The sequence below is a fragment of the Nicrophorus vespilloides genome, unplaced genomic scaffold, assembly GCF_001412225.1.
Source record: "Nicrophorus vespilloides isolate i.1.1-1 unplaced genomic scaffold, Nicve_v1.0, whole genome shotgun sequence".
Classification (NCBI taxonomy): domain Eukaryota; kingdom Metazoa; phylum Arthropoda; class Insecta; order Coleoptera; family Silphidae; genus Nicrophorus; species Nicrophorus vespilloides.
This window is the reverse complement of record NW_017098574.1, coordinates 270,694-283,091: the sequence shown is the minus strand read 5'-3', so window position 1 is coordinate 283,091 and position 12,398 is coordinate 270,694. Positions and strand designations below refer to the sequence as shown.

Genomic DNA, 12,398 nt, shown 5'->3' with positions numbered 1-12,398 from the left:
TAATTGCATTACCTTAAAAGTTACCTAGGTTCCACCGAGATTTGAACTCGGATCGCTGGATTCAAAGTCCAGAGTGCCTTTTAACCTTTAACCCTTTCAGTACTAAAATGTTAATCAATCAGTTAATAGAAATTTAATGATAGACCTTAAATATGTTCAGTACATGAGCATGAATTTTCATCTTATATTCTTATGTGTAAATCAGGTATTTGTAAACCATATTTGCGCAAATTAAAACAGGTGGAAGGTTCCACCGAGATTTGAACTCGGATCGCTGGATTCAAAGTCCAGAGTGCTAACCATTACACCATGGAACCGTTAATTATTAGAAATTTAACAAATTTCGCAAATTTTGTCAATTTTTAACCTTTAACCCTCTCACATCCAACACCATCACTCCTCTCCCACATAAACAATTGATAACGCCCTAGAGGTCTAATATATTTTTTAAAGCAGTTTAGATAAAATAATGGGTTTTTCTCACGCTTCCTTCTAATTCCTTCTAATATAAAAATAGTTTAAAAATTTTAATCTTAAGTATCCTAAACATTTCAGATTTTTGAATTTGAAACTCTAGATTCTGAATCCAGCGATCCGAGTTCAAATCTCGGTGGAACCTTTAATTGTTCTGATTTGCGCAAATTGCAATTATCTCTAACACATGTTATTGATTGCCACAATTTACATGTTTATAGTATCTATAGAAAACATATAATAAATATATTTTTATTTGTTTTTAGTTTTTGTAGACATTATACATATATTATTAATTTTCATAAATATTTTTAGATATATGCAATACTTATAAAAAGCACTTAGTTTTAATTGAGTATTGCCAAATTTGCACAAATCAAGGTTCCATGGTGTAACGGTTAGCACTCTGGACTCTGAATCCAGCGATCCGAGTTCAAATCTCGGTGGAACCTACAAAAATTTTTTACTTTATAGAAAAAAGAAATATTTATAACTATTAATTATAATATACTACTTCTATTCTGTACCACATTTTGCACTTTACATGAGCGTTTAGCTATAATCAAGTTAATTTGAGGTTAGGTCCAATTTCATCAAATTTGCGCAAATCAAGGTTCCATGGTGTAACGGTTAGCACTCTGGACTCTGAATCCAGCGATCCGAGTTCAAATCTCGGTGGAACCTAACAAATGTTTTGTATCTTAAACAGAACAATTTCCACATATTTCTTTGCTTCTATAGAATTTTAATCCATAATAAATTTGAAATAACATAGAAAATCCATTAGCACCGACCTCACGCATTACTAATACCCATTAAATAAGCTATTATTTTTTTATAGATTGATCCACTTTCGACGTGATGTACAAGCAATGCAGGAAAAGCAGCATTCAATATATGAGCGGCCTTTTCAAATACTTCATGATCTTCGGTTTGGCTCCTCCTTACAATCGAGAATCAAACAAGATCATCAGGAACAATCAATATAGTTATTACATCATCTTTTTACAGCTCTGCTACATCAGCTTGTTCTGCTATCACATGTACTTATTGATATTCAATACTGGAACTTCGGATTTTGGTGACGCCTTGGACATAATCGTCTTAGACGTTCTTCTGGGTTTCGTATCGACAATAACAATGATTTCGCTTACCTTGAGCACGAAAAAGGTAAAGCTATGGAACGAACTGTGGAAAAACTTAAAATCTTTGGATTACCATCTCAATGCTGATTTTAATAAGAAGTTATATTACGTTTACCGCGCAGAGCTTGTAGTATATTTAACCATAATTTTTGGATCTGTTGTACAACTAATATATAACAGAATTATTGTGGATCAACCCTTGGTGATAACTCTTTATTACTTCATCATAAACACTTATTCGTTTCTCTTCATGCCTATAATCTACAATATACTTGCTTCCATCAAGCAAAGGTTCCAACTGTTTAACGAAATCCTCTCAAGAGATGGCAACAATATCATAAAATTATCCCAAATCCATGTTCATCTTATTGACAGCGTGAATTATTTCAATGATATCTTTGGATATCCACTTTTCTATTTATACACTCTGAACATCATAATAACTCTACTTGCTGCTGACATGGTTTTCATCAATGCAGATGATTTAAGCAACGGAAAACATCTAATTGTTTTGCAACAAGTCTGTTTTCATCTCATGGGAATGGTAAGTTCTTGGAGTAAATCTTCACATTTTGTAACTATCAATACTTTTCAGTTCCAACTGATCGTACTTATGGCCAAATCGCATCAAGTCACAAGCGAAGCTTCGAAGTCCAGTTTTTTGGTATACAAGATTTTGGAAAACTATCCTGTCAAGGTTATGGTCATCAAGGAAACGTCCAAGGATTCCATTAATCTGTTATTTTTTCAAACCTTGAACTTTGTACCAGAAATTAGCGCCGCAAATTTTTTCGTCATGAATTATTCTGCTATTTTCTCATTTCTCACCTTCATTGGTTCTTATCTTACAATATTAATGCAATTACATGATTAATTATTAATTACTCTTATTATGTCATTTACAATTTGATAACGATTAATTAATTAGTTATACTTTCCTCAACATTGTAGTAATATTTTCATATTTCTATGTAAAAATCCATATGAAATATTTAGTTTTTAATTAATATTGAGGCACTAATTAATTTATTTTCACCTGAAGTCAAAATTTAAGTCAATTTTAAAATACAAATACTTTAAAGTTTTAAATTCATAATTTGTAAAGAAAATGTTGTTTTAAAAAATTTATGTATTGAAATTAAATAATTATAGTATTCTGATCAGGTTTTCCATACTTATAAAAAAAGTCTTGTAAATGTACCTAAGAAAAACGTGTTTTTGTATATCAATAATTTAGATGCACTCCAATAAATTGAAATAATTGCTGAGATTATTTTTGTTTCCTCAGCTTGATTGCAACGGACATTTGAAGCGACTTCTCAGATCGATGATGGCCACTACCAATTTCGAAACGATCTACAGAATAGCAGTATTCACTAACGCTTTACCAAAGCTAAACTTTAATAACTTCAAGTTTACAAAACAAAACCAAAGAGTGATCATAACTATTACAATCATCATATTCAGTATAACTAATTACATCATAGTGATTTACAAAACAACCAAAGATTCCAACGTGAAGAACCTCTATAAGTTTATAATAATAGTAACTGATTCACTGATGCTAATTCAAGCTGCAATCTATCACCTTTCAATAAACTCAAAGGACCTATGCAATCTTATATACCCTATAGCAGTATTCCCAAAAGTTAAAGCCACAAATAATTACCTAATTTTAATACAAATGCTATTTTTTATAGCTACATTCATTGATTTAATAATGAGTAAAAATGAGTTTATTTATCACATCTTAGAAATAATTCATCTTTACTCAATTTTTATACAAATTGTTTTAATCATTGAAATTTTAAGCATATTAGATTCAATGGTAAAGTGTAGTTTCTTAATGGTTAAAGATACGTTGGATGGGTTTCTAATTACACCAGAAGCAAAATTTATTGAAACCACGAGGAATGTCTTCGTGATGACCGGTTGGGTTAAAAACGCGTTGAAAACTCAACCAAAATACGAAGATATTTGTACCATTAAAATTTCCACAAATAACTATAAGGAAATTAGAATTTTGAGTGGTTATTACAATACACTCTTCGGATGGTCAACGTTTGTTGCAATGTTGGTAATAATTTTTAAATTGGTTTTAATCGAAAACCAATTACTCGATAAAACTGATTGGAAGATTATCATTTGTGAAACACCAAAAGTTGTTATATTTCTTGTATTCAAATTAATCAATTTTGATATACATTTCTTAAATATTTATTTTTAGGGGTTATTTACCAAACTTGCTTTGGTACATGAACGAATTTTGGAAAAGAACTGGAAAATGGTTAATTACTTATTTGGTAATCTTCTGGTTATTCTTGGAGGTGAGATGTGTTTGGACAGGAAGCTTATATTCAAGGAAATCGAATTACTCTGGTTCTTCCTAAGGAATAACCAAACCCAATTTATTTATGGAATCATCTCTCTACAAAAAAAATCGATCTACAAGTTCATCACTTTACTAATGCTTATTCAGATATTTCTCATGGAAATAAATAATGCGGTTTAAGCTATTATAATTATTTTTTTGTATTGGATTATTAATTATTATTGAATTGTATAAGAATTATGAGATAGGTAATAGCTGCAGAAATAAGGGAACTTATCAATTTATAGTCGACTTGGAAATATCCTGCAGCAGATATGGAAATCTTATATTGCAGAGCTTCTTGCATAAACTCCTCCAAATCGTTTCGAAATTCAAATTCCTTCGCAGTTTTCAGCATATCACAACAGATGAATCCAGTTTTTATAGCCTCATTTATACAATCTTCGCACGGTTTTACCATAACAAACATTAATACCTGGAAGTTAAATAAATGTGTTATTATTAAATAAAATCTATTAATTTTAAATATAATGAATACTCACACATGGTAAAATAGCCCATAAAGCACAAATTAAGAGTATTTTGTAGTCGTAATTAGGAACGTAGTTGACAGTGTAACAGGCTTTATTCAACGAAGCTAATAGAACGATCAAAATGTTGGCGAAGATCATTACATATTGGAAACCGAATATTTGGTTATAATCATTTATCAATCCATGCATAGCTGTGTAAGTGCTCCTCAAAGAGTGTAATTTGCTCCTGGAAATACTGGAAATATTGTCAATCTCGATCAATCTATCATTCAATTCTATGTATTTCCATTTGAAATTGAGAAGAAAGTACCGCACTAATATACACATGGTCAATAAGTAATAGTAATTCAGATTTTTCTGAAATATATGAATAAAATTTTCATAAATATTCGGTCCATAGAAGACTGCAATTGCGTTGTATAAATAGAATCCTAAATAGATAACATTGAAGATCAAGAATTCCATGTTGCATGTTAAAAATCTACTTTTTTTGTAAAAAATAAATCGTGAAACGTTTATTATGAATCTCTTCACTTCTTCTCCATGTTTAAAATTAACAAAAATCACTGCAGCGAATGTGTTTAGATATGTGATGATGATTAATATAAGATTCATGAAACTGGTTGAGTTGCTTTTATTTTCCATAACTAATTTAACTATAGTGTAAAAGTAGTAGACGAAATGCGTCATGATTAATAGCAAGATGATGAGACCTTGTAAGAAGTTGTGTCTGGTAGGAAGAATTGCCATGATTTTACATATTATTTGCATTATACTGAACACTCTTGTCTTTGTCATTTCGTATGAATTCAATGCGAAATGATATTCTGTAGTAGTTTTTAACGTTATACACGGTATACATGTAAAGAGTTGATCAATAAATCATTACACAAATGTAAATAATACATTCGCTTCTAATAACTTAATTAGTGTTTGGAAAAGTTTTTTTGTTTTACACACAACAGTGCATACATTTACGGAATTAAAATTTAATGGTATTGAACAGAACTGAAAAAAGTATACATACTCTAAGAACATTTTCAATCAAATAGTTGAAAATATCAATTTAGAAATATGAAAATCAAGTAAGTCACAATGACGTTGATCAAAATTACCAAATATCACGATGATTTATGTCACAACTATGTCGACGAACGTTACAAGCAATGTCAAATTAAAGAAAATGTTAAGAAATGACAGAAAATACATTACATATATACAGAAACATGTTGTTTGAATAATCACAATATTTGCCTTCCTATAACAAATGCATTACATAATATAGATAAGCATTTCTAAACTATTCTATTTTGACAGAAAGTGACAGCTGTCATTTCGCTACCTTTTAAAAATTTAACGTGAACCAAACTCATAGGTTCAGAAACGCAGATATAGATAAATTAAATTTATTAAAATAATCATGAAAAATATCTATAATATTATATAAAAATAAAATTATGAAAAAAATATGATTATATTCGAATTTGATTGTTAAATATAAAGATGTAGTCTAATCCAAAATGTATTATTGATTGAACTGTATGAGAACTATGAAATACGTTGCGACTGTTGATAAGATTGAAGTAATCATATTGAAGTTCACAATAATAATGTTTGATGCAGAGACTTGAAGAGGTGAACTGACAATTTTGTTGGCAAATTCCATTAGTTCCATTCTAATGTCATCGTTAATTTCCTCCACGTATTCAAATTGCTTACACTTATTTGCAATTTCCAAACAGTTCTGGGTAAGATCATCACATGGTTTGATCATAATCCACATCACAATCTGAAATGTACCTCATTATGTCAATTGAAATTAGTTTCGAAGATGTGCTTACAAAAGGTGAAAGAAACCAGATGATTCCAAACATGATGAAACTTCTGCTACTGTCTGTCATTGCCACAACAGAATGTCTGTAGATTAGATTCAGTGGTGTCAAACAATTGATCACTAAACTCACGTATAGAAACAAATAATCTACGCCAAAAAGCTTGTTGTATCTGTTGACCAGTAAAGATATATTCAAATATCGTTTTCCCATATTTTTACAAAATTTGTTTCTCTGGATCGTTGTTATGGTTTTAGAGTTCAAGGTCTCTCTTAAGGTATTGATCTGTATATTCAGTAAAGTAGAGTAATAGATTAAAAACAAATATAGTGTACCCAATTGATAGTTGACTATGTCTCTGTAAGCGAGTATCAAGCCAGTAGTAAAATCATAACTACTCCAATTATTATACCAATTGAAACTTATATAGAGACAGAAAAAAATGTTCATTCCAATTATCTCTTTCTTAAAGTCAATTTGCATGTTAATCATTCGCTTTTCCGTAAATTCCATCAAATCACTCCTATACACAAAGTTATTTTTAATTATACAACCTAAAATACTTAACGTGTTCGAAATAACGTTTAAGAAGAACATTAAATAAATCGTCCATGTTGTATACTTCATTGTGTAAACATATTTTTGATACTCGGTCAATACGAACATTACCAATTTCACGATCACCACGCAAATTGGATAAGCCTTACTAAAATTCTCTATAGGAAGGATTCCGAAGACTTTGCATATATTGTGAAGGAATATTGAAGATTTGTTTCTCTCAACCTTTGCCATTTCTCTTACTTCTGCTACACTTTCTTGAAAACCGGTGTGGCACGACTGCAAGACGTTATTATATAACATTTAGTAGAGTTGTTCCGTTTGCATTGTTCGAGTTTTCATATTTTTTCATAAATAATTTCGTATTGTTTGTTTGCGTCGATTATAGGATTAATACTTTTCATATAATGGACAAAAAAATGTGCTCATAATAGACAGTCGATTAAGTGAATAAGACAATGTTAAGAAACATTACGTTATATTGATTGATAATGAAATGAGGTGTATTTATATTTGATGTTATGCACAGCGGTGATGTTTTTATTATACTCTTCAAAGGTTATTAATAATTTTAAATTCTATACGTTTTCGTGCTGAATAAAATAAGTACATGTAATTTATTTACGTTATTCACATAATTGTATCAAAAAATATATTAAATATTAAACATAACTGAGATATTTGAGTAGTATATAAATTCAAATAATTGAAAATATCAATATTTCTTTATCAATTTCCACATTTGATTATTACGTGAAACAATGTCAAATGATGTCGATTAAGATCAACAAATGTCATAATGATTTGATGCAACGTCACTATAAAGTCGATTACTTCACAATGATGTTAATCAACGTCAAAATACGATTAATGAAAAATAAATGCACATATGATAAAAATATAATTGAGTTCAATTTTCTGTAACAAATGCGTCACATAATATAGATAAATTAGAAAATAATCATAAAAATAAATATAAGAATTTTATATTTCAAAATATAAAGATAGAATGATGACATTACTATTAGATGTCGTAAATAAGTAAAAATGTAAAAAAAAATATTATTCTATCCTAATGTTATTAATCAAATAAAGATGATCATAATTATATTATAATGTAATCAAAAGTTGTAGCTTAATCCAAAAAGTATTATTGATTGAACTGTATGAGAACAATGAAATACGTTGCGACTGTTGATAGTTCACTTAAATAATGTTTGATGCTGAGACTTGAAGAGGAGAGCTGACAATTTTGTTGACAAATTCCATTAGTTGCCATAGTTTATTTTCTCCAAGTATTCAAATTGAAACATTTCGTAGTAATTTAATTAAAAGAATTGAAATTTTAATTTCCACATTTGACAATTACGTCATACAATATCACAATGACATTGATTAAAATCATCAAATATCGCAACGATTTTGTTTAACATCACAAATTTAGACGTCACAAACATCAAAATGAAACTATTATTCTATCTTAATTTGATTGGTTAAATATAAAGATGATCATAATTATAACATAAACTGATCAAAAGTTGTAGTCTAATCTAAAAAGTATTATTGATTCAACTGTATGAGAACAATGAAATACGTTGCGACCGTTGTTAGAATAGAAGTAACCATACTGAAGTTCACTACAGTAATGTTTAATGCGGACACTTGAGGAGGAGAATTGATAATATTGTTGGCAAATTCCATTAGTTTGACTCTAGTGTCCTCGTTAATTTCCTCTACATATACAAATTGCTTACATTTATTTGCAATTTCCAAGCAGTTCTGGGTAATATCATCGCATGGTTTTATCATAATCCACATGTATATCTGAAATGCAACTCTTTAGGTAAATTGAAATTTGTTTCAAATATGTACTTACAACAGGAAAGAGAAACCAGATTATTCCCCAAATGATGAAACTGCTACTCCTGTTCGTCATTGTGACAATAGCAAGTTTGTATAGAAGATTCAGAGGTGTCAGAAAATTGATCACCAAATTGACGTAGAGACACATGTAATCTACGCCAAAGAGTTTGTTGTATCTGTTGATTAGCAAAGATATATTCAAATATTGCTTTCCCATATTTTTAGTAAATTTGTCCATCTGGATCGTAGTTATGGTTTGAGAGTTCAAGGTCTCACTTAAGGTCTTAATCTGTGAATTCAGTAAAGTGGGGTAATAGGTTAAAAACAAGTATAGAGTACCTATTTGATAGTTGACTACGTCTCTGTAAGCAAGTATCAAACCAGAAGTAAAATCGTAAGTGCTCCAAATGTTATACCAATTGGAACAGGCGTAGAGAATGAATAAAATATGCATGACGATCATCTCTTTCTTAAAGTCGATCTGTGTGTTAATCGTGCACTTTTCTGTAAACTCTATCAAATCATTCCTGTACACAAAGTTATTTTTGATGATGCAACATAGAATACTTGAAGTGGTTAAAATAACTGTTAACAAGGCCATTAAATAAATCGTCCACGAAATATCTTTCATTATGTATACATATTTTTGGTACTCGGTGAATACGAACATTACTAATTCCACGATCACCACAAACATTGGATAAGCTTTGCTGAAGTTTTCTATAGGAAGGATTCCTAAGACTTTGCATAACTTGTGAAGGAATTCTGAAGATTTGTTTCTCTCAACCTTTGCCATTTTCTCTTGCCGTTGCTACACTTTCTTGTAAACCGGTGGCGCACGACTGCTTGCTCGCATGCAAAACGTTATTATATTATTAGTTTAGATATTGCTTTTTAATTGTTCGAGTTTACATAATTTATCATGAGTATTTTCGTATTGATTACGTTTTTTTTTAGAGTTTTACAACTTTTTTTTATATAACTTACACTCAAATGAATGTAGACTCATCATAAAAACTCGATTAAGTTAATAAGACTATGTTAATAAATTATCAGCGACATTACGTTATGTTGACTGACAATGAAATGAGGCATATTAGATGTTATACACACTTGTGAATTTTTATTACTGTGTTCAAAGTTTATTTATATTTCTAAAATCTATAATTTCTCATGCTAAACAAAACAGGTACTCGTAATTTATTAACGTTATCCACGTAACTATATAAAAAATATCCATACTTGATTATAATCTGAATAAACGTTTCACTTACAAATAAAATATTAAATTAAATAAATGCTGATCAACGTGGGGCGCCACACGACAAAACAAATAAAAATCAAACGATTTAAAAGTGATATATAATATTAATATAAGTGAATTGCTAAATATAATTTAATTGTTATCGTTGAACTGTATAAGAATGATGAAATTGCAAATAACGTTGCTGACAAGAGAACAGAAGATTTGGTCATCCACATCGCAAAATCCTCCAGCTGAGAATGTAGGCATAACAAATTGGATTTGCCGCGCGAATTTCAACAAATCTTTAGAATACTTCATATTCATCGAAGCCATCTTATAACAAATCTGCACGGTCTTTGTGGCCTCGTCTATAGCCTCGTTGCAAGGAGTCACCAACATATAAACAAAAACCTGAAAATTGTAAATCATAATATATTCAAACTCGCCCCGACAATAACTCAATTACATAAACGATAATCGTCTGCATTAAACTGGAGATGACGAAGGTGTAATTGACTTCCGTTTCAGAAACTAAGTAATACCAAAACACGTGAAGCGAATTGAGTAAACTGAATAAGTTGTTCAAAAACAACGTTGTATACTGAAGTCCGGCTACATCGCTGTAGCTCACAATGATCTTCATTAGATCTATATACTTGTTGTAGTAACTTTGGACGCTTCTATCCATCTGAGCAAAATGCGTATTAAATTTGACAAGTTTTCGTTTGATCAATGATGTTTGGAAGTGCAGTAGCAAGTGTAGGATCAATATGTAGTAGTAGTTGATCAGTATCAGGATTTCTCCAGCAAGTGACCTCAAACCAAAACTCTTAATTGTTACTACAAAATTGAAAATAGCTTGAAAGAAATGCACTAGATGAGCGGTTAGAATTCTTTTAGTAAAGTTGACTTTTTGTATTCCCAAAACGTGGATCAAATCATTGGCTGCATCCCCTTTAACTATGTTCATCTGGATAATGGCTATGATGTTAGCACTGGTGGATGCACTAGACGACAGTACTGTTATTATTAATAGAGTTGTTGGTATGTTAATATTATTTATCACGTGGTAAATAGTGTAGGAAAATAGAGAAAACAATATTGTTATTAAGAATATTGGATAGATGAAACGAATCTTTGTATTGGGTAAGATACCAATTATTTTACTTATCTTTATAATCATTTTGTAAATTTCGCCTTTACCTCGTCCACATGCAACGATAGAATGATGATTATTTTACATGCACTTAAAGCCTAATGCATTTTTTTTTTCATTTTATTATAATAAAAATTGATTCGATACACTTATAAACTCTTAAACAAAAAAATATGGAAATTACTAGAAAAGTGTTGCAATCTGATAGGCTTGACATAATTTACCTATTTATTAGAAACGTATTATTATAAGATGTATATAAAAGATTCAAGAAAATATTGAATGTAATATAGATAATAAAAAAATATTTGTGGACTTATATTTTAAAAATATGAACATTTGAGAAATTGTTAAATTTGATTATGAATGAACAGATCATTTGTTAAACTGTATGAGTACTATAAGATATGATGTCACTGCTCCAAATAGAGCAAATAATGAGCTAGTATCAATTGTGAAGAATCCAGCTGCAGTAAACGTTGGCGCTTTATTGCAAGCTTGTTCAGCCAATTCGATGATATCATTTCGCGTCTGCTTGAATTGATCATTGGACGGAAGGCTGTGCAATATATCATAACAAATGGTAGCGGTTTTAGCAGCCTCGTTAGCACCTGAACCGCACGCAGAAAACATCCCAGTGCTAATAATCTAAAACAACATTTAATTAACAATTAATAATAATATTATGTATGAAGTCTTACCATTGGAAATGATGCCCAAATCACGCAGAGCGCAATTAATTCCGCACCCAAACGAATCCCATTTACCTCCCTTTCACCATTTCCATAAACCAAAGCCATATTTATCGGAAGCAAAAGATTGAACAAGACGTTTATGTAAAACAGCACAAACTGAAACCCGAAGATCGAGTTGTACTCATCAACCATCCAAGTCAGCTGCGTATAGATCTTGCAAATCCTCTTCAAGTTCAAAACGCTGCGAACGTTCCCAGTCTTTAAATCGCAAATACGAATATTGTACTTGAACTGTCGCAAAATGCTGTTCAAAATCTCGAATCGGTAATATAGCGATAAAGCCCAATAGCGAGTCAACATCGAGAAGATCATGAACTGGTAATTTTGTAAATCCCTTTCGATGAAGTAGATGCTAAAACCAATGAGTTTGTTCCACATGTACATATTCAAAGCCATGTAAATGCAAAAACCTATATGAGAAACAACGAGCTCCAAATAGAATCCGATCATTGGGAGCGTGTTTTTCTTCAGATCTATATTCTTGAAACTCGCGTCGATTTTATT

General features: G+C 30.4%; 1 protein-coding gene and 3 non-coding genes across 4 annotated transcripts; 2 read left to right on the top strand and 2 right to left on the bottom strand.

Moving 5' to 3' along the window:
- Positions 1–245: 245 nt before the first annotated feature.
- Positions 246–317, bottom strand: Trnaq-uug. Its single transcript has one exon. It is a non-coding gene; the product is annotated as a tRNA-Gln (tRNA).
- A 537-nt stretch (positions 318–854) lies between these two features.
- Positions 855–926, top strand: Trnaq-cug. Its single transcript has one exon. It is a non-coding gene; the product is annotated as a tRNA-Gln (tRNA).
- Positions 927–1,086: 160 nt separating this feature from the next.
- Trnaq-cug lies at positions 1,087–1,158 on the top strand. Its single transcript has one exon. It is a non-coding gene; the product is annotated as a tRNA-Gln (tRNA).
- Positions 1,159–11,455: 10,297 nt separating this feature from the next.
- LOC108562785 (gustatory receptor 68a-like) lies at positions 11,456–11,953 on the bottom strand. Its single transcript, XM_017921216.1, has 2 exons — positions 11,841–11,953; positions 11,456–11,787 (listed from the first exon to the last, which is right to left on the bottom strand). The coding sequence occupies exons 1-2, from the start codon at positions 11,937–11,939 to the stop codon at positions 11,515–11,517; spliced, it is 372 nt and encodes a 123-aa protein (XP_017776705.1). The 5' UTR covers positions 11,940–11,953; the 3' UTR covers positions 11,456–11,514.
- Between the last annotated feature and the right edge of the window lie 445 nt (positions 11,954–12,398).

Bases quoted from the DNA above. Each gene is read 5' to 3' on its own strand.
- LOC108562785 (XM_017921216.1), bottom strand. From the start codon at position 11,939: ATGGCTTTGGTTTATGGAAATGGTGAAAGGGAGGTAAATGGGATTCGT. The intron at 11,788-11,840 runs GTAAGACTTCAT...ATGTTGTTTTAG, and splicing joins TTTGGGCATCATTTCCAATG to ATTATTAGCACTGGGATGTT.